General features: G+C 41.2%; 2 protein-coding genes across 5 annotated transcripts in view; both read left to right on the forward strand.

The window, feature by feature from the left end:
• ATG10 (autophagy related 10) overlaps positions 1 to 22,214 on the forward strand; it is a 143,577-nt gene that overhangs the window by 81,668 nt on the left and 39,695 nt on the right. For 3 of the 4 annotated variants that reach the window (XM_073344398.1, XM_073344400.1, XM_073344397.1), the window contains exons 4-6: positions 8,544 to 8,583; positions 8,699 to 8,754; positions 11,540 to 11,666. In XM_073344398.1, coding sequence (XP_073200499.1) covers positions 8,544 to 8,583; positions 8,699 to 8,754; positions 11,540 to 11,666 — 223 coding nt within the window. The remainder of the gene's footprint in view (positions 1 to 8,543; positions 8,584 to 8,698; positions 8,755 to 11,539; positions 11,667 to 22,214) is intronic. The other variant, XM_073344399.1, reaches the window with a different exon arrangement.
• LOC140911413 (zinc finger and SCAN domain-containing protein 32-like) lies at positions 14,639 to 20,907 on the forward strand. The gene is made up of 2 exons (XM_073344401.1): positions 14,639 to 20,201; positions 20,789 to 20,907. Exons 1-2 carry the CDS (start codon positions 19,517 to 19,519, stop codon positions 20,872 to 20,874), a joined length of 771 nt encoding a protein of 256 aa, XP_073200502.1. The 5' UTR covers positions 14,639 to 19,516; the 3' UTR covers positions 20,875 to 20,907.

Consider the following 22,214-nt stretch of genomic DNA (forward strand, 5'->3'; position numbering starts at 1 on the left):
ACCACAAGAGTACAGGGTCAGAAGAGGTTTCTAATCCCAATATTTCCTCACTCTGAAGAAAGAGGTCTTTGTCTTTTCCTAGATCTGAGGAGACAAAACAAATACATACATCATCTCAGATTCAGAATGGTAGTGTTTGCCTCTATTATTCCATACCTCCAATGTCAGGACTGGTTTGTGGCTCTCAACTGACAGGACATGTACTTCTTGTGGGCCAGGACGATGGTGATATGGAAGTATCTGAGATGCACATTGGGCACAAGTCACTGTCAGTACAAAGTGCTGCCTTTTGAATTTTCCAAGGCACTGAGTCTTTTTGAAATGCCTCACTGTGGTGGAGGTGCACGTGAGGAAGAAGGGCATCCACATCTACCTGTATCTTGATGACTGGCTGACAGGAGGCAAATCACATCAGGCCGCTGCTTCACTTTCTGTGTTCTCTTGGTTGGGCTTCCTGGTGAACTACAAGAAACAGTCTCTCAGCCCTTCACAGATGATAAGAGTTCATAACAGGATAGATTCCACCACTGCAAGGGCTTAGTTATCTCAAGACAGATCCCTCACTCTCTGGTCATTACTGAATGCAGTGATTTCATACCCAATGATGAGCCCAGAATCTTTGCCAGATGCCTTCTACAGTAAAATCAGGGCCATCTTTACGCCTTCCTCATGATTCCCAGTATGATTGCCAAAGACAGAGGAGATCAGGGGGACTCAGTCTCACAGCTTCCTACTGGCCAAAAGAGTTCTGGATGGTGGACTTGCTGCAGATGTCCATGCAACCATTGATCAACTTCCCAGAGCTGTTGAATGATCATGGTCAAGTATTCCATCCAAACCCAAGGTTGCTGCAGTTGATGGCCTGGATGTTGGCTTGCTGTGTGCCATGAAAAGGTTCTGTAAACTGTCCATGAGGAAAACTTGCTCTTCCTAAATTGCACAGGTTCTTGATCTGGGTAGCCCAACACGGTCTAGACCCAGTGAAGACCCTGATACCAAAGATTCTGGACTGCGTGCTACACTTAATGCATTCTGGGCTCTCATTCAGTTTGATTAAGATCCATCTGCATATTGGATATTATCCACCAATACTCACTTTTGATCTTCTGTTATCCAATGGTATCCAAATTTCCTCAGAGTCTTATGTATATTTACCCACTGTTTAGAGACCCTGAGTCAGCAGAGGACCCCTCAGTGTCATCTTTCACAGACTTATGGGTCCTGATTGGGTTCTCCATCTACCATCTTACTCTCAAAATGGTATTTTTGGTCACCCTCACTTCAACCAGAAGAGTCAGCAAGGTCCAGGTAATCATGGCAGACCCTCTGTATACCTTGTTTCATAGAGATTAAGTGGTACTGCAATCTCATGGAAAATTCCTTCCCAAGGTGGTTTTGCAATTCCATTTGAATCAATCCACTTACCTGAGTTTTTCCCAAAGCCATATTCTATGCAAGGGAAGAAGAAGCTGTACACTTTGGACATATTCAGAGCTCTTCAATACCATATTGAGAGGACCAAATCTTTCAGATAGTCCTTACATCTATTTGTAACTGGTCTCTACAAACATCAAGCCATTTAATCCTAAATACTTTCAAAATGGATGACACTGTGCTGCCACTGGCTGATGTTCTTTCCCACCAGAGCTCCAGTAGCATCCTCAGCATGGTGCCAAATGTCAGTGTCCAAAATCTGCAAGTTTGCTATGGGGAGCAGCCTCTTGATGTTTGTCAAGCATTGTGTACTGGGCTTGGCTGCTAGATCAGATGCAAAGTTTGGGAGAGTTGTACTGCATACTCTGTTGAACTGATGCTGGTGATACACCTCATGACCACCATCCTGAAGAGGATACTACCTGCCAGTCTTCTGCACTGGGATCCATACTGACACATACTTGCAGAAGAAACAACAATTGCTTACCCTACAGTAATTATGGTTCTTTGTGATGTAGTCAGTGTGGATCCACAACTCATCCTCCATCCATTCTTTCAAAATCCTCAGCTAACACAGGCTTTAAATTGTGAGGGAACTGTGGGCGGGTCAGGGTCACTGCCTTTTATATGAATATGAGGACACATACAGAGCCCTGATGCATGCTGTGTTCAAAAAAGATTTTGAGGTTGAACACATGAGGCGCATATGCACCTAGAATACGATCCACACTGACTACAACATCTCAAAGAACCACGGTTCCTGCAGTGTAATTAACTACTCTTTTTTCCTCCCACTTGCTTCCATTTTCAGTAAATTGCTGACATTTCTGAAAAATATTGCATATGTCAGTGTGTATTACCTGGTTTATGTTTGTTTGTTCATGAGAGAAAATCAGTAAGTCAGAATTTAACACATACTCTTGTGCTGTTTTATTTTTATTTTAATTAAATCATCACTGGAACTAACTGCGGTTATAACTACAGTGTATGTTATATATTTGGTATGTTTTTATGAACCTTGAATAACCGTGCTGAATCTTTATCTCTAGATCTGCAACTTGTCCTGATATGTTGTTAAATCTTTGGATGATGCTTTCATATTGCTGATGATTATCGTGTTTTGTATGTACCATTTATAAAAAAAATGAAAAATTACTAACATTCCAAAATATTAAATACAATATTCTCATTGTATTCCTAAAATGGTAAAGTTCATATATCTAAGGCACTAAGTGGAATTTTGTATATTTTTTAAAGAAAAGTTTTATTTCAGCTTTTGAAAAAAAAATCCAACAAATTCTAGACATTTGTAATTCTGCCTCAATATAACAGTACAAAAAGAATAAAGAGATTTGGAAAGAAATCTCTTCGTTTAGATGTAGAGCAAATTTTCATGGTCTGTTGCTTCTTTCACTTGAATAGATTCTGCTTTTCACTTGTGATAACAGTTTTAGAGCAATCAAAAGACAAATCTAATTTCCAACCATTAGAAATGATTGTTAATACATGAGAAACTATTATAACTTTATGTATGGCATTTTTTGGGGGTGGAATGCTTGGATTTTGCCTATTGGTGTGCTGTGAATGGGGGAAAAAAAGGTGCATTCTCTATTTTCCCATTTATCTTTTTCTAGGGAAGTGAATCATTTTTATAATGACTAGATTCTTTTACAAGCGTATAGCAAGAGTACTGACAGGCAATAAAAGGATGTTCCTTTGGGAGCTGAACTATGAAGAATCTATATGACCACAGGTATCCACTGGATGTCTACATTAGTTCACATTTGAATTGTGGCAACTTCGTAACTTTCCAAGGAAACTGTTGAGTTCAAAAGGGCTCATCCATTTCTAGCTGTGATCATTCTGAGAACTTAGCAGTTAGTGACAATGCTTAAGAAACTGTTTTTAAGGGGCAATTTTTTGCTCATGTTAAGTAACAGTTAGGGGTATAGTAGCATCTTATAAATGTTTAACCAGGTCTGCAGCAGGCCAACAGATTTTGAAGATACATAAGCTTGGTACAGAAATAGAAGTGGTGATCCATAGCCACCCAAACGCTTTCAGAGAATGGATCTGCTCAATGAATGTAATCCATAAAACCACTATACTTTCCTCCTTCAGATCTCTTCACATCACCAACCTCTGCCACAAAGCTTATAAGAAATCATTCAATTAATGATGGCTATGTTGGAAAGCATATGGGGATAGTTGACATTTCCTTTATCTATTTCCAATAAAGAACATTTGCAATGTATATATGTATGTAAAAATGGATGTATGTGGTAATCACATTTGTACATCATTCATCTTAGATTGTAAGTTCTTCGGGGTAGTGACAACATTTGTGTGTGTGTTTGTGTGGCACCTGGCATAAAGGGAGCCCCAAGTCTGATTAGGGCCACTGGGTATTATAATAGACATATTTAATAGAGGTTGGGGACAGTAACCTCATGCAGATGTGCAGTCCTCTGAAGAACCTGGGCCTATCTTCTTGTGTGTGGCTGTCATGGAATTTCTAAAGCTGAAGTCCTGTTACTGTGTTAAAATAAAAATAACTTACCCTGGGTGTGTGCTGGAGGCCCTGGGAAGTCTTGGTCTTTTTCTCACTATTCATTATTGTGGTGAACGACCTTCAGTTTGATGGTCCCCTTGTCACTTCTTAAACAACAACTGAAATTCAGATTTGTGCTCTGCAAACTGCACAGATCATTCAGTTTGTCTAGCTTTCATGGTATCATCCAGCCTGGAAAGAACTCCTGATCAGATGTCAGGAGTCACACTCTCTCCTGATGTCATCTGGTGTATCTTTCAGGCCATAAATGTTTGTTGGGGTTTTGGGGAGGCTGCTATCACGTGGTTGGATTCTGATCTCACTACTGTTGTGCACAGTGTTACTCCATTGATTTCCCCCCCACCCCAGTTTTACTCTTGATTTACACCACAATAAGTGAGGGGAGAATCAGGCCCAGAAATTTGGTGTCTGTGATGGGTTAGCCTTCAGATTCTGCATAGAGCAGTAAACATACAGAGGGGCAAAACCAAACTGCAAAGTGAGCTGGGGAGATAGAACAGATGGGATTACAGTCAACAAGGGGAGACTCAGTACTAGTAAATGTAAAAAACATGCAGGGGGAAGAAATCAAGATCCCTGATACAATCTATCTAAGCAACTGCACCTTTCATGTTAAAGTGTATTTAATCTTATCCGATTAATACTGTCTGAATGTTAGTTGTACATGTTTGTGAGACCAAGCACTGTACTTATCAAAGGGAAAGCATGGAGTTGGGAGGCTGGGTGGGGAGTTGCTCCATGAGAGCATTTCTATTTCACTATACTAAACTTGAAAAAACGAGAACCACGGAGTTGGAGAACCATTAAGAAGCACAAACATTATTCATTTGTTTTCAGAGTTAGAGCATAAAACAGTAAGATATCAAGAGCAAACATATTACGAGCAACTGAAAAAACCTATGTTACTGGTACTGGAAGCATCTCATCTTTCGTTTCATGACCAAACTAACAATACCAGTAACTCTGTATGTGTCACATTTTCCCCTGCTTCCTCCCAAGTGGCTAACCTACAGCAGGAGGGCATGGGGGTCATGGCACTAGTGGGAGATGATAAACCTGGGAATTAGGAGGATAGGCAACCGTAATTTCATCACAAGGAGAAATGTGCCTGCTCTTGGTGGAATCACTGCACTTTCTCCCCTTTCTCCTCCCAAAAATGTCCTGATCCTGCATTTCAAAGGGAATATTGGTGGGACAAGGATTGCAGGCTCACACTCTTTTTGTGTTTGTGTGTGGGAGAGGGGAAGACAGATCCCTTTTGATCGTGTAACTCTTGTCTCCCTCCCAGTTCATGCTATCAACTTCTGTACCCTACCCATCCCATTGAGGCCTATCCTCCCAACATGACCTGCCTTTCCTTTCATGGATACAGTTCTTATTAAATACTGTCAAAAACAAGTTAATTCTTCACCCCCCAGGATCTTTAACTTGTCTTCTGCCTCACAAAGGGATAAAATAGTATCTTTTGTTAGAGTAGAAATGTGTTATTTTGCCTTTGGAATGATGTGCAACATCAATTCTTATCTATTGATATAAATATTTTATAATTTAAAAGGAACTGAACATATATATTGGGTAGAAGAGAGAACTAAATGTCAAAGACAACTTTTGATCAATTAAAATTACTAAGAATGCATTTATAAAGGAACCAATATCATTAATTAGGCTGTAGCTGCTTATCTTTTTTATTATACATACATTGCTGTGGGTATAGTGCTTTAAAGCATCTGCTCAATAGTCCGTTATGATAGTACAAGAATGCTTTTTCGTGAGAGTAATAAAGTAACAGATGCTTCCTGATGACAACTTCCCAATTTGTTTAGGAAACAGTCAGTCAGTCCTGGATTCAGTTTTCCTTTGCAGTGCAGCAGCCATGCAAGCAAATTCTTATGGAGAAAAAAGAACTGAGAAATCAAGTGGCTGTGTAATTTTTCTAGGAATTACAATTTAGCCAGAAATCCCTATTTAATAACACTTTAATAAAATTCTCATTCTATCCACTGTGCAGATAAATCTTTTTGCCATAGTGAGTATCTAAACAAAATCCATCAATTCAACAACAGAGCTAACTCACCCTCTTTATATTTATATTTCCAGGAATATTTTTGGAGCAATGGTACTGTACACGTTACGACCTATCAGTGCTCAAGAGTAAATTATTTATGTTGCGTCGTAGCGGTCATAATACTGTAGTACATAAAGTACTGTTAACAGCTCAAAGGGTGCAGGACAGCAGTATATATAGCGAGGAAAGGAACAAATTAAAAATTAAAAAAACAACCTATAAATAAGCTATCACATGGCTTATGTGAAAATAACTGGATTTTATTTTTATGTATTAGTTATACCTTCTATTATTTATGGCTCTGTTAGCGATTATGCAAAAAGCTATGGCCATTTGTTTAAAAACCCCTCAGACTTACCTTCTGTTGGGAGACAGGAATTTTCTCTTAGTCTTTGTGAGTTTTATTCAGTCACAAAAAGGGTCTTAAATGCTCCAAAGATCATCTTAAAGAGACCCAGTTCATTTTATTCTAGAACATGACTTTAACAAAAGCTCAACTCACCAGCTAAAGAGACACTCTCAGTGGTTGTAGGCGCCAAAATTTACTTTACCATGTTAAATTCTATGCATCATCCTTACAGAGACTATAAAGTACAGGATTACATGTTGGTACTGTATCTTTTTATGTAACAAGTCCTGCCACTGCTGTTTACCAAAATTAAAAGGGATTAGAAATAGCTCTAAGAAGGAGTCAAGTGTCCGTGCATCTATACAGACTACAACAGTGCTTCCACTTGTCACAATATATACAGCATGCAAAGAGATCTGAATGATCAAAAATCATATTTTGAATAACAGAAGCTTCGTATACTAGACCAAATTCCAGCTTGTTACATGAGAGAGGAGGGAGAATTTTTGTCTTCCAAAGCTTCCTTAAGCTTTGCATTCTTTTGAATTCCCTGTTTCAGACACAGCCTAAACTATCATTTAAAAGCAAAAAACAGGTTAATACAAAATGAAAATGGTGAATCTCCAGCTCCCTAAAACATGAATGGAAATGGTCAACCTCCAGCTCCCTAAAACACCAGGCTTTTCAGGAGAAGACTGCTTGCACAATGTGCTCTTCCCTATTCTTAACCCTCTCCAGAGGTGTACCGATTCTTCTGGGGATGCCACTGATGGATGAAATAGCTCTTGTCTCTTGAGAAGTAGGATCTTTAGAGAGGCATATTGTAATCTAATTTCCCTCCAGTAACACCAGAAGTCCTCAAGGGAGATTTTTTATAGTCCATCTCCTCCCTCTTGAGGAACAGGGTCATCAGAGCTTCTGACTCCTTCACTGTTCTATTCCCTAATCCAGTTCATCTCCAGAAAATTAAGGTTTTTCTGCAGAGGTTGCTCAAACCCTGAACTCCCTGTAATCCCAAAAAGCAGAATTTTTTAGCAACAGACTGCTCATATCTTAACCCACCACTTCCAAGATAGCAGGACGTTCATGAGGCCTGTTCTGCTGAATTCACATTGAGGAAGGTAGCTCTTTGGTAAAGATGTTACTTATTTCTCCATTTGCTTTTGGGTGAAAGAGAGGGTGACTTTTTTTTATTCTAGTTTAAAAATAATTCCAAATTAGAAATCAATATAATGTTAATGACTAAAATGTTGTTAGTTGTTTTTCCATATACACACGCATGAGAGTGTACATGCATGTACTGGACTGTTTTGGTGGAAGAATAATATTTAAAAACTTGTATCAGCACTGGAACTATCATTGGTACAGTACTGCACAGACAACAAAAGAAAGTGACTTAGCAAGTACTTCACTATATGTCAAATTATCCAGTCCTGTTTCAGAGCAAGATCGTCTAATGGCCAAAATAGTACATAAACCCATAATATAAAAACCTACTCAATATTAATATCTTCACAAAGAATCATTTTAAGTTTTTCTTCAAGAAGAGATTGTCTTAAGTCATATAGTTTGGGTCTGGGTTCAGATTTGAATCCAAAGGTCCTCAAAATTTGAGGGGATTTGGGCTGATCCCTAGTTGCTGTTTTTAATTTCTGACACTACCCTCCCTTCTCTTCTTCACTTTTCCCATTTATGCTCTTCACCAAAGCACTGTCCCAGAAGATATATCCAGTTTAAAGAATTATCAGTTTACTAGACAAAAGATCTTTTACATAGTATTGACTCCCAATATCATATCTGATCAGTGGGATTGCTATTGTATGTGAACTGGGTAAAGCATACAGATCTGTATCTGGTTGGTGAAGTCAAAAACAGTAATCAATGTTGTCCCTTCTGGCATATGGTCTTTAATATCTCATTGCCTAAGATTTTAAAAGCTGGGTCCACAGAGAGAGTTCCCTTTAATGTTCAGTCTCAGTGCTTTAGGTATCTGTTTTTTAGTAAACTAAGATCAAGCTTTCTGCAATTGGCCATTATAATTCAGTTGTTCTTTGAGCTGGTGTGATTGTCTAAATACCTTAATTTAATGTTTAAAATTGTGTTATCATTATTTCCAAATACAGTGGTATGTGGCTATCCAGAATCTGGGACCTCTAGTCACAGGTTTGTACACTTGTTTATCAGCAACACCTGATGGTCTAAAATACTATTTGGATGCAATCAACTTACATAGGCTTTCCAAAAAGTCATAGTATGTTCTCTATGGTTACCCTTATAGTTTGTCAGTTCTTGCATCTCCCTCATGGATTGAGTCATGGCAGAGGAAGCATTAAGGTGAGTTAAGGATCTAAGAAAAAATACAAAATAGCGTTAACTGTCTTACATGTTGTAACAACTTGAGGGTTACAGAATGCTGTTTCTTCATTGTTCCCTTTCAGTCTTTGGCATTATGCTTGGGCAAAGAACTAAATATTCACAGTTAGTTGGTACTAGTGCACCCACAAAGCCCATATTTGTGCATCTATACCTACCCTTTGGGGCATACAGTTGGTTTGTGTATGCAAATTCAGGGTTTTGAAGGCTCAACAAGTGCAAGTGCATGTGCATTCTTGGAAAATTTGTTCCAGTATATCTAATTAGCTTATTTAGTAGGGTTAAAAAGTTAATGGCCTAAATTTCAGAGTGATAAGCTTTCGCAATTGGTTGTAAAGTCAATAAGAACTATGGGTGCTCAGCACCTTTTGAAAATTATGTCTTATGTTCATACGTTGGTAAAAGAAGATACAAAAAGTAAGCTGGTAATTGGGAGCTCCTGGGAATGTATCGGAATGTTTCTGCTTATAAACAAATAGAAGAGGTGGAGCCCAATCTATAGTTGAAGTTGAATTTAGCACCATATAGTAAGAGGAGGGGAAGAAAATTGTCTCAACTTCAGAAGTGTTATTAACCAACACAACCTCTTGCAAAATAGCTCTTATTAAAAATGTAACTTAGAATTTATAGCATACAATGAATTATCCTTTGGAAAAGAAGAACATAAGAACAGCCATACTGGATCAGACCAAAGGTCCTTCTAGCCCAGTATCCTGTTTTCCGACAGGTTTCAGAGTGGTAGCCATGTTAGTCTGTATCAGCAAAAACAATAAGGAGTTCTTGTGGCACCTTATAGACTAACAAATTTATTTGGGCATAAGCTTTCGTGGGCTAGAACCCACTTCATGCATGGAGTGGAAAATACAGGAGCCGGTATAAATACATGAAAAGATGTGAATTGCCTTACCAAGTGTGAGGTTAGTCTAACGAGACAATTCAATTGACAGCAGCATACCAAGGGAGGAAAAATAACTTTTGAAGTGGTAATGAGAGTGGCCCATTTCAGACAGTTGACAAGAGTAACAATAGGGGGGAATTAGTACTGGGGAAATTAGATTTAGGTTTTATAATGACCCAACCACTCCCAGTCTTTATTCAGGCCTAATCTGATGGTGTCCAGTTTGCAAATTAATTCCAGTTTTGCAGTTTCACATTGGAGTCTGTTTTTGAAGTTTTTTTGTTGAAGAATTGCCACTTTTATTTATTGAGTGACCAGGGAGAGATTGAAGTGTTCTCCTACTGGTTTTTGAATGTTATGATTCCTGATGTCAGATTTGTGTCCATTTATTCTTTTGCGTAGAGACTCTCCGGTTTGGCCAATGTACATGGCAGAGAGGCATTGCTGGCACATGATGGCATATATCACATTGGTTAGATAGGTAGTGGTTAGGTCCTATGATGGTGTCCCTTGAATAGATATGTGGACAGAGTTGGCACCGGGGTTTGTTGCAGGGTTTGGTTCCTGGGTTGGTGTTTTTGTTGTGTGTTGTGTAGTTTCTGGTGAGTATTTGCTTCAGGTTGGGGGGCTGTCTGTAAGCGAGGACTGGCCTGTCCCCCAAGGTCTGTGAGAGTGAGGGATCATCCTTCAGGGTAGGTTGTAGATCCTTGATGATGCACTGGAGAGGTTTTAGTTGGGGGCTGTAGGTGACGGCTAGTGGCATTCTGTTACTTTCTTTGTTGAGCCTGTCTTGTTGTAGGTGACTTCTGGGTACCCTTCTGGCTCTGTCAATCTGTTTTTTCACTTCAGCAGGTGGGTATTGTTGTTGTAAGAACGCTTGATAGAGATCCTGTAGGTGTTTGTCTCTGTCTGAGGGATCGGAGCAAATGCGGTTGTAGCTTAGAGCTTGGCTGTAGACAATGGATCGTTACCACTTCAAAAGTTATTTTTCCTCCCTTGGTATCTTGTTGTCAATTGAATTGTCTTGTTAAACTAACCTCACACTTGGTAAGGCAATTCACATCTTTTCATGTATTTATACCTGCTCCTGTATTTTCCACTCCATGCGTCTGATGAAGTGGGTTCTAGCCCACGAAAGCTTATGCCCAAATAAATTTGTTAGTCTCTAAGGTGCCACAAGGACTCCTCATTGTTTTTGTTTTCCGACAGTTGCCAATGTCAGGTGCCCCAGAGGGAACGAACAAAACAGGTAATCATCAAGTGTTCCATCCCCGTCACCCATTCCCAGCTTCTGGCAAACAAACAGAGGCTAGGGCAGGGATCTCAAACTCAAATCACCACAAGGGCCACATGAGGACTAGTACATTAGCCCAAGGGCCGCATCACTTGAACCTTTTCATACAATGATGCAAAAGTATAGTCAAAAATGAAAAAAATGAAGAGTAATAGTATGCTATTAAAAGTCAATGTATTAACTTTTTAAAAAGTGTCATGTGAAGAGGGGTTTAATAAAATATAAACACCTGTAACTATTCCTTGTGGTCAGAGGGGAGCTTGGCTCCTATGGCGAGCCGCAGGAAATAACTCGGCCCGCAGGCCGCGTGTTTGAGACCCCTGGACTAGGGACACCATCCCTGTCCGTCCTCGCTAATAGCCATTGATGGACCTACCCTCCATGAATTTATCTATGAATTTTTGAACCCTGTTATAGTCTTGGCCTTCACAACATCCCTCTCATGTCTGCTCCTTATATTTATTAAATTAACTATTATAATGGTAATCCTTATTTTCTCCTCATGGGTAAGCCTACAATTTACTGAAGTACTGTGTTAATGTTTGTTGTTTTAGGAAGCCCTGGATGATTCTCAAGTAGCTGGAATCTGTGCAACATCAGAAGTGATTCGTTATGAGTATCATGTCTTGTATTCCAGCAGCTACCAAGTACCAGTGCTTTACTTTAGGGCATGCTTTTTAGGTAAGACTTGTTATATATTAAACACATAGTAAAAGAAAAAAAATGCAGGGATGAAGTGGAATCTTTGAAACAGATTTTGTACTCTTTGTCAGTATAATAATCATGTTTAACATAAAAAATATGATGTGGGGTGTTCACTAGTAAATTTTCTGATATTCCAGACACTGTCAGCCCTAGGACCTTGGAGTAGATGATATCATCTCAGCCTGGAGGAGTCTGATCTTTAGACTCCTGGCATCATGCCCATGGTTGACGAAACCTGCTGGCCATTTTTCTTTTTTGATTTCTTTAAATGAATACAAAGAACTTAAAGCTACAGCATCAAATTCAGCCATGGAATAAGTAGGCTCTACTGCAGTGACTTCAGCTGAGTTGCGCCTGCTTATTTCAGAGGTGAATTTGATCCACAATGATTAGGTCAAAATTTACATTTAAAACAGTCAGTATGTTGTCTTTCTTTCTAATGTAAACAGTTTTTAAAAGATATCAAATCTTTTCAACATAAAACCAACATAAAATCAGTTTGCACTGGAAGTAACAGTTTTAAAACATTGCGTAAAATGACTGAAATCAATAAAATAGTTTATTTTCTCCCTAATCTATACATCTTGTCACCCATTGCCCAGTGACTACTGCCACTGTGATTTCAGTCTCTCTCCTGTCAGGAAAGTAGAACACACTGTCTCCCTTCAAAGCCACTGTTAGTCATGCTTATTTAATCAAGAAGCATAGAGTGATCATACTGCAGCACTGTCTGTGCTCCTCTCTTCCCAAAGACAATGCACTTGGGGCTGAGGAGGTGGAATCTTGAGGTCATTTCTAAACTTGGTCTCCTGCATGGCAGCATGAGCAGATTTTGTGTTTTGGATGATCTCCTAATTTTATCCTGATGAAGACATCTGAATGTTGCCTGTGATATTTTTCTTTTTAGTTAAATAGTCGCTTAAGCTGCTTTGACTCTGTTTGATAGATTTAATCACTCATGGCCTTATATTGTTTAATTGCTTCTAATTTTGCAATGTTAGCATTTTAACAAGCACTTTAGATTTAAAATTGAAAACAAATTCTCAGACTCACTGGTGAAAAGATTTTAGTCCGAGGTGCAATTTCTAAGAACTGATAATTTGGGGTAAATGTTCAAATTGGGGAATTGGGGATACAGCTCAATCTCCATAACCACCAACAGATCACAAATTCTCACACGCTTCATGTTGCAAATTTATTCCTAGGACTGTTACAAGCATTTACAAATGTGCAATAATCTGTCATTAAACTTGTTTTGCAGGCAGAAGGATAAAGAAACTCTTGCTAGTCAGTAACTTTTGCTGTCTCGAAATAACATAGTAAGAGGCTGATTAATTTATTTGTGGTGCTGAAAAATGTCATCTTGTTGGTTTTAGTTGAATTAACAGTATACCTTCTCTGTGCAAGAGAATGGTGATGCTGCAGGTAGAGGAAACAGTATTTCTATAGTACTGTACTTTCATATAATTAGTATTCACTATAAGCAGTTAATCACCAGAGAAGAGCTCCCAGAGACAAAACAAGTTGTTTAGCTTGTCAGCATCAGGGAATCGGAGGTGTTGAAACATGACTCCTTATAGCTGGAAGTGGATGTTACAGAAGCTGGTGGATGAGCTAATGCACAATCCTAGTATTATGTACCAACAGCTCCCCTTGCAGTACAGAACTGTAATTGTTCCTACAAGTATAATTAGGTTTTTAACACACTTCTTGGGAATCTTTCACAGTGGAAACTTATGGGTTTTTTTGAGAATTTCTGGAGTCATCTGGAGTCTCTTTAGATCCTTATTAACGTTTTTCTTTTGGTGTCTGGCTTGAAGAGAGGAGGATACAAATACTGGCATCCAACTCTTTTTTTCCAGAAGCGTATTCAATTAGTACTACATCTCTTATTTTCATTCTGTATAGCATAGTTTTTTTGATATTGGAAATCCTTCCTTTGATACAGATTATCTACTTACTGCCTGGTTAGTGCTATCCAAAACCCCCAATGTGATGTTTTTCAGAATATACAGATCACTATTTATGACAGATATCTGAGCAAGCTTTCTGCTTTGCCTTGTCTGGTCCCCACCTGAAAACAAGCCCAGACAATGTACTGAGATTTTTGCCTTTTCATTATGATGCTACTATTCTTCCCTTGATAACCCTTTGGCCCTTTTTCTTCTGAGAGCCACTATTGTTCAGCTCTTCTGTTTTCTGAGTGGGTGGGAGAACACCCCACACTCAGACCTACATCAGCGTCACTCTGTAAATTGACAGGTTTCAGAGTAACAGCCGTGTTAGTCTGTATTTGCAAAAAGAAAAGGAGTACTTGTGGCACCTTAGAGACTAACCAATTTATTTGAGCATGAGCTTTCGTGAGCTACAGCTCACTTCATCGGATGCATACCGTGGAAACTGCAGCAGACTTTATATACACACAGAGAGTGTTTCATATTCTCTGTGTGTATATAAAGTCTGCTGCAGTTTCCACGGTATGCATCCGATGAAGTGAGCTGTAGCTCACGAAAGCTCATGCTCAAATAAATTGGTTAGTCTCTAAGGTGCCACAAGTACTCCTTCACTCTGTAAATTGTTATTATTGCGTCTAGATTAGGTGGTGGGAGCAGTTCTTTCCCACTCTCTCTCTCCCCTGTGTGGTCCAAAGTTCTCCATACCCAGGGCTACAGGGACCCTAAATCTGGAAACAGGATCATGTTATTAGGCCAGTTCACTTTTTTTTAATTTAATTTTTAACTTGCAAAAATTTAAATGTAAATTTTTTCTTAACAAACCTAAAATCTTGGAGTTTGAAATATTTTGGAACTTCCCTTGTGTTAGAATCATTGTTAGAAAATTATTTTCTCTCCTCTGGGGTTCCCCGGGAGACTTCATTTCTCCCCTTTTTGGTATAGTACATCCCAAATATCCTGCATTGCTAGGATTCTCTGGAGTAGGTGGGCTGTGCATGGTTTCCATTGAAGCCTGCCTGTATCTCCCTTTACATTAATGAGGGTGGGTTGCAAGAGATAAATGTGAGCTGAATCCCTTCTAGGGGCTTTGATCATCATGCTCCCACAGCAAAAGGCTAAGCTAAAATCCCAAACTCGGATTCCACACTGCAATGTGTAAAGCGGCCATTAGACCTGTAGGCCAGCCTAGGAAATAATAATTCCTCTGTTCAACCAGACTAAAGAGCTTTGTATATTTTACAATATTCATGAGCACTTCCTTACATTGTCTGTTATAAAAATGACTGGTGCCAACACACCCAAGTCTGCACCCTTCCAGGCACACTATTTAAAAAAACTGTTCTAGAACAATTAAATCCTTCATTTCTCCTGTTGTATAAGAGTTCAGCTTGAGTGGAGTTACTCAGTCAGTCTTTGGCTGCACACTTAAGGGAAAAAAAGGCTCCCCAAGAGATTGCTCCTGGTACTTTTCCACTAAGATCCTCAGTTGTTCTTGGATGGCAACTTTGAGAGCCCCATGGTCAGTGGCAACATCTTTGTCAGGCTTTAATTCGCATGTACAAGAAGAGCGAATGAGCAGCAGACATTAATGGCTGATTCTCCCTTCAGTGTATTCCACAGGGTCATACTTGTTCTGAATCCTCTTCCAAACTTTATACCTACCTGAAACTGACTGTCTCTTGGAATTCTTCCTGAAACCTCCTCCTTACCCAGGGAAAATTAAACTACATTACCCTACATGTCAGAAGGACTTTGAACTTGAATTTTCATAGAATGAAAACATTTAGGGATGATATGTATACTTTTTGTAGACTTTGAGGGTCAATGTACAGGAAAGACCTCTATGCCTTAGTGAGGGCAAAGACTTCATCTGCGAATAATGACTAAATGTGATGCCTGATGCCCTTGTTCTAACAGATATGTTAGAAGCATCGTATAGCACAAGGAGAAAGTTCTTAGGCATCACATTTAGTCATTAGTCCCTCTGAAACAGTCCTTCACTGACTTCTGTTGCTCCTCAGGCAAAAGGTCCAGCAGTGAAAGCGTCCGTTCCCAAGTATGAAACTGGTATAGAACCATTTCAGCTTCTTAACAGGAGACATCCCTGGAGTCCCAGAGGAATATACTTTCCTCCCTCCAAATTCAACCTTCTTCATGCCTTTTTCCAAAGTCCTTCATCTTTTCCCTAGCAGCTGAGACTACCAAAGATCCAAGAATAGGATAGCTGAAGAAATACAGGAATCCTTGTTGAAGTGTTTGATGTAGTCTATTAGATTTCATTGAGACAGCTGGTGTAAGCAATCAGCCTTCTTCGATGCTGGCATGAACCAGAAGTCCTGGGCTGGGTCTAGTAACCCTGCATTAATCAGAAGAGTAACTTTCCATTACCTTTAGCCTTCAAGATGCCAAGAAGTGATGTATTTTTATGGACTGTAATGGTCTCTGTCTCCAAGGAATCTTCTATACATTTCAACAGCTCCTGAAGCTGTTCATAATCTTGTGGTAATACAGATGTAGTGTGTGGACATGGTTATCACTCCTGATCTTCCGGAAAAGAATGATGCAAGTCACCCACCACCTCTTCCTCCTCACAACCAGAGGAGGAGTCAAAAATGCTGGCTAGAGGTGAAAAAGGAGAATTGATGGGGTTGTGACAGATATGGCTGTGTTCTGCCACATTCTTGAGAGACCTTATTGAATTAAGTTTAAGTATCTTTTGGGTCCATTGTACTAAATGAATAGCTTATGTATTATTGTGGGCTGGGACTGTATGTAATCTCTCCTGGCGGAAGATGTGATGTGAGGCATGGTAGTTCAAAGGCCTATATTGAAAATGTGCCAGACAAGAATGGACATTTTGGACAATAAGTGTGAAGTGGATTTCCTGGGGAACACCAGGGAGAGGTTAATGCAAATTCCTCACCTCTAGTTATGCAAAAATCCAGCCTTCCGAAACTATGCCCTGCGGAGAGTGTTTTTGTCTGCTGATTACCTGATCCTGGAGATTGGAAATCAAAGGCCCAAGCCATATAGAGAAATGGCTGAACTGCCCACCCTGAGTTCTAGTTCTGAATCTAAGGCAGTTATGAACTTCTAATCGTGAGGAGAACCCAGTTGTAGGTTTTGAAAGACTGACCCCTACCAGAACCCTGGGTTGGAGTCAAGGTGACCTCTGATAAGCTTTTTAGAATTCATGTAGGTTCTTTTATTGTTTTTAATATGTTTTCTTGGTAATGCTTTCACCTTTAGAATAAATATGCTTACTTATAAAGAGCTGCATGGTAACTTATAATTGCTGGCATTTATGTTGTTCATAGCCTTTGAAGAGAAAGCAAAGCGCAAATGCTGGCCTCTTCAAGCAGCCTGGCTTGCTGAGAATATCACATTATAAGGCAGGGAGCTGCGCAGCCTTTAAAACTTCAGTCAGGAGGGAGATTTACGCAAGTCTCCACCCAAGAGAGGGGACAGCTGGGAGCCAGAAGCCTTTAAGTAGGTGCCCTGAAGGGACCATGAAGGGGGATTACAGGTGCATCTATCCTGAAACTCTGACAGTAATGTAGTGGAAATTGCACTCTAACTCTCTTAGGAACTTCTGGTTTGTAAGGCCACTATCATAAGGCAAGCTTAGAACTGTAGAACTAGAAGGGACATCGAGAGGTCTTTGAGTCCAGTCCCCAGCACACAAGGCAGGATTAAGTATTATCTAGACCATCCCTGAAAGGTGTTTGTCTAACCTGCTCTTAAAAATTTCCAGTGATGGAGATTCCACAACCTCCCTAGGCAATTTATTCCAGTGCTTAACCACCCTGACAGGAAGTTTTTCCTAATGTCCAACCTGGTGCTGACTGTGGGCCTGAGGTGTAAAATACTTGGGGTACTGAACACCAGTCAGGTAGTGAGCCTTCCTGAGACAACACACATCAGTTCTGAGAACAGGGCCTTGTTCTCTGGTTCTTTAAGAGACAACTTAGCCATGATGCTCCTGGTGCCAAGCGTGCGGTCAAACTAAGCCAAACGAGAAAACAAAACTTTAACTAGAAGTCTAATAAATTAAAACCCTCAATTAACCAAACTACAAGAAAAAAGCATATGATAGAAACTTGGGAGAACCCCAGTACAGCTCTCTGGGAATGGAGCCAAGATTTTTATATCTGCAGCAACCTTTCTAACTGTAGAAAGGAAGAAACTAAAGCAGTTGGAACTGCACAGCCCTTACATAATCTTGGCTCCAAACATTTGGTGCCAAGGAAGGGTGCTCTCTACTGCTTTCTGGATGTTCCTGAATCTTTCTGGCATCGGGGTGCATAACCTACTTTGGAATATGGAAAAACATTTCTCAGAGAAATTTGATCATACCCATTTCACAGAGAGGTAAAATGTGAAGGTCTGAGGCTCTGATTAATAAGGCCTCCATCCTAAGAAAAGCTTGGTGCCAATTGCTGCTGCTTGTGTCTATCTAGATTCGTATACCTGGTCTGGTGAATTGACTTGTCCAAGGCCATATACTGTCATAAGTTAGTGGCAGTGACAGGAGTAGTATTCAGGAGTTCCTGACTCCCACCTCTTTGCTCATTCCTCTTTTAGACCGCTAAAAAAAAAATCAAACATTTCCTGGTTGGGCATTTCCCTAGACAACTTTCCCATTTTCCTTTGGGTAGGTGTCAGAGTCTACATTCAGTCTCCATTGTTGCGCATGTATTGGTTCGTGCTTCTTTAGCAGTAACTCTCATGTGCTCCAGGTTCTGAACCAAAATCTTGGAGTTTTTTAAAACTCTAAATTCATGATATATCATGTGCTGGCTTTTTGACTTTAATGGCACCTATGTTTTATCAAGGCACAGTAAATCTTGTATGACGCACAGGAGAAGTAATGATGTAAGAAACACTTTTCATTTCACTATGTGACATTGTATGCAGATTATTTAATGAACTAATTCACAAATAATTTATATATAAACTACAAATTTCTACTTGTGGTCAATGCACCATGCTCAAACCAAAGGTGGGGATAGGACATGGAGCTGCACAAAACTTGGCAGCAGTGGCAGGGCTGGATAGGTGGGTGCATGCTGGAGGACCCTAAGGCCAACTCTGGGCCCTTCACCTTCTCTCGCTTCCACTTCCCTGTGTTTGCTGCTCTGGCTGCCATCACCTCCTCTTTATGGCTACACCTCCCCTGGTCCGATCCAGCAGTAGGAATAGGGACACAAGAGGCAAAGGTGCCACACTGTCCCTTGTGGTTAGCAGCAACAATTACAGACTACTTCCGCTGCCCAGTTGGCTGTGTGAGAGCTAGCTAGGCAGCAGGAATGTGTGAGAAGGCTGCTAAATGTATGAACGTCAGCAGCCATAGGGCCTGGGGGACTTGGAGCATCCACATAATATAGATGTGTGTTTTGTACAAAATTGTGTGCATTTGCTTTAGGTAAAAGGCATGTAAAGCTATTATAGCAAAAACAAGCAAATAAAAATAACTCGAAACAATTGACCAAGTGCACGCAAACTAGTGAACTTCCCAACACAAAACACTCCTCTAGCCAAATGTATTGCTAGGAGTTGATTTCTGCTATTTACCACTCTTACCACCGTCACTGAAAAAATAAGCCTTGGTCTACACTAGGAGTTGAGGTCGAATTTAGCAGCATTAAATCGATTTAACCCTGCACCCGTCCACACGACGAAGCCCTTTTTTTCGACTTAAAGGGCTCTTAAAATCGATTTCCTTACTCCACCTGGACAAGGGGATTAGCACTGAAATCGGCCTTGCCGGGTCGAATTTGGGGTACTGTGGACACAATTCAACGGTATTGGCCTCCGGGAGCTATCCCAGAGTGCTCATTGTGACCGCTCTGGACAGCACTCTCAACTCAGATGCACTGGCCAGGTAGACAGGAAAAGGCCCACGAACTTTTGAATTTCAATTTCGTATTTGGCCAGCATGGCAAGCTGCAGGTGAGTGGAGAGCTCATCAGCAGAGGTGACCATGCAGAGCTCATCAGCAGAGGTGACCATGATGGAGTCCCAGAATCGCAAAAGAGCTCCAGCATGGACTGTACGGGATCTGATCACTGTATGGGGAGAGAAATCCGTGCTATCAGAACTACGTTCCAGTTTTCGAAATGCCAAAACATTGTCAAAATCTCCCAGGGCATGAAGGACAGAGGCTATAACAGGGACCCGAAGCAGTGCCACGTGAAACTTAAGGAGCTGAGGCAAGCCTACCAGAAAACCAGAGAGGCAAACGGCCGCTCCGGGTCAGAGCCCCAAACATGCCACTTCTATGATGAGCTGCATGCCATTTTAGGGGGTTCAGCCACCACTACCCCAGCCGTGTTGTTTGACTCCTTCAATGGAGATGGAGGCAACACAGAAGCAGGTTTTGGGGACGAGGAAGATGATGATGATGGTGAAGTTGTAGATAGCTCACAGCAAGCAAGCGGAGAAGCTGGTTTTCCTGACAGCCAGGAACTGTTTCTCACCCTGGACCTGGAGCCACTACTCCCTGAACCCACCCAAGGCTGCCTCCCAGATCCGCCAGGCGGAGAAGGGACGTCTGGTGAGTGTACCTTTTAAAATACTATACAAAAAAAACAAAACAAGCATGTTTAATGATTAATTTGCCCTGGCATTTGTGGCTCTCCTGGATGTACTCCCAAAGCCTTTGCAAAAGGTTTCTGGGGAGGGCAGCCTTATTCCATCCACCACGGTAGGACACTTTACCACCCCAGGCCAGTAGCACGTACTCGGGAATCATTGTAGAACAAAGCATGGCAGTGTGTGTTTGCTGGCGTTCAAACAACATCCTTTCTTTGTCTCTCTGTGTTATCCTCAGGAGAGTGATATCATTCATGGTCACCTGGTTGAAATAGGGTGCTTTTCTTCAGGGGACAGTCAGAGGTGCACGTTCCTGCTGGGCTGTTTTCCTGTAGCTGAACAGAAATGTTCCCCACTGTTAGCCACGGGGAGAGGGGAGGGATGAGGGGCTAGCCACGCAGTGTGGGGAGGCAAAATGCGACCTTGTAACGAAAGCACATGTGCTATGTATGTAATGTTAACAGCAAGGTTTACCGTGAAAGAGTGTAGCCATTGTTCTATAAAATGTGTCTTTTTAAATACCACTGTCCCTTTTTTTTTCTCCACCAGCTGCATGTGTTTCAAGGATCACAGGATCTTCTCCTTCCCAGAGGCTAGCGAAGATTAGAAGGCGAAAAAAACGCACTCGCGATTAAATGTTCTCTGAGCTCATGCTGTCCTCCCACACTGACAGAGCACAGACGAATGCATTGAGGCAGACAATGTCAGAGTGCAGGAAAGCACAAAATGACCGGGAGGAGAGATGGTGGGATGAAGAGAGGGCTGAAGCTGAAAGGTAGTGGCAGCGTGATGAGAGGAGGCAGGATTCAATACTGAGGCTGCTGGAGGATCAAACTAATATGCTCCAGCATATGGTTGAGCTGCAGGAAAGGCAGCTGGAGCACAGACCGCTGCTACAGCCCCTGTGTAACCAACCGTCCTCCTCCCCAAGTTCCATAGCCTCTTCACCCAGACGCCCAAGAACGCGGTGGGGGGCCTCCAGCCACCCAGCCACTCCATCCCAGAGGATTGCCCAAGCAACAGAAGGCTGGCATTCAATAAGTTTTAAAGTTTTAAACTTTTAAAGTGCTGTGTGGCCTTGTCCTTCCCTCCTCCACCACCCCTCCTGGGCTACCTTCGTAGTTATCCTCCTATTTATGTGATGAATTAATAAAGAATGCATGAATGTGAAGCAACAATGACTTAATTGCCTCTGCAAGTGGTGATCGAAGGGAGGAGGGGAGGGTGGTTAGCTTACAGGGAAGTAGAGTGAACCAAGGGGCGGGGGGTTTCATCAAGGAGAAACAAACAGAACTTTCACACCGTAGCCTATCCAGTCATGAAACTGGTTTTCAAAGCTTCTCTGATGTACACTGCGCCCTCCTGTGCTCTTCTGACTGCCCTGGTGTCTGGCTGCACGTAACCAGCAGCCAGGTGATTTGCCTCAACCTCCCACCCTGCCATAAACGTCTCCCCCTTACTCTCACAGATATTGTGGAGCGCACAGCAAGCAGTAATAACAGTGGGAATATTGGTTTCGGTGAGGTCTACCCGAGTCAGTAAATTGCGCCAGCGTGCTTTTAAACATCCAAATGCACATTCTACCACCATTCTGCACTTGCTCAGCCTGTAGTTGAACAGCTCCTGACTACTGTCCAGGCTGCCTGTGTACAGCTTCATGAGCCATGGCATTAAGGGGTAGGCTGGGTCCCCAAGGATAACTATAGGCATTTCAACATCCCCAACAGTTATTTTCTGGCCTGGGAATAAAGTCCCTTCCTGCAGCTTTTGAAACAGACCAGAGTTCCTGAAAATGTGAGCGTCATGTACCTTTCCCGGCCATCCCATGTAAATGTTGGTGAAACATCCCTTGTGATCCACCAGTGCTTGCAGCACTATTGAAAAGTACCCCTTGCGGTTTATGTACTTGCCGGCTTGGTGGTCCATTGCCAAGACAGGGATATGGGTTCCGTCTATGGCCCCACCACAGTTAGGG

This window comes from Lepidochelys kempii, chromosome 5 (genome assembly GCF_965140265.1).
Source record: "Lepidochelys kempii isolate rLepKem1 chromosome 5, rLepKem1.hap2, whole genome shotgun sequence".
NCBI classification, from domain to species: domain Eukaryota; kingdom Metazoa; phylum Chordata; order Testudines; family Cheloniidae; genus Lepidochelys; species Lepidochelys kempii.

Bases quoted from the DNA above. Each gene is read 5' to 3' on its own strand.
- LOC140911413 (XM_073344401.1), top strand. From the start codon at position 19,517: ATGCACTGGCCAGGTAGACAGGAAAAGGCCCACGAACTTTTGAATTTC. The intron at 20,202-20,788 runs GTGAGTGTACCT...TTTCTCCACCAG, and splicing joins AGGCGGAGAAGGGACGTCTG to CTGCATGTGTTTCAAGGATC.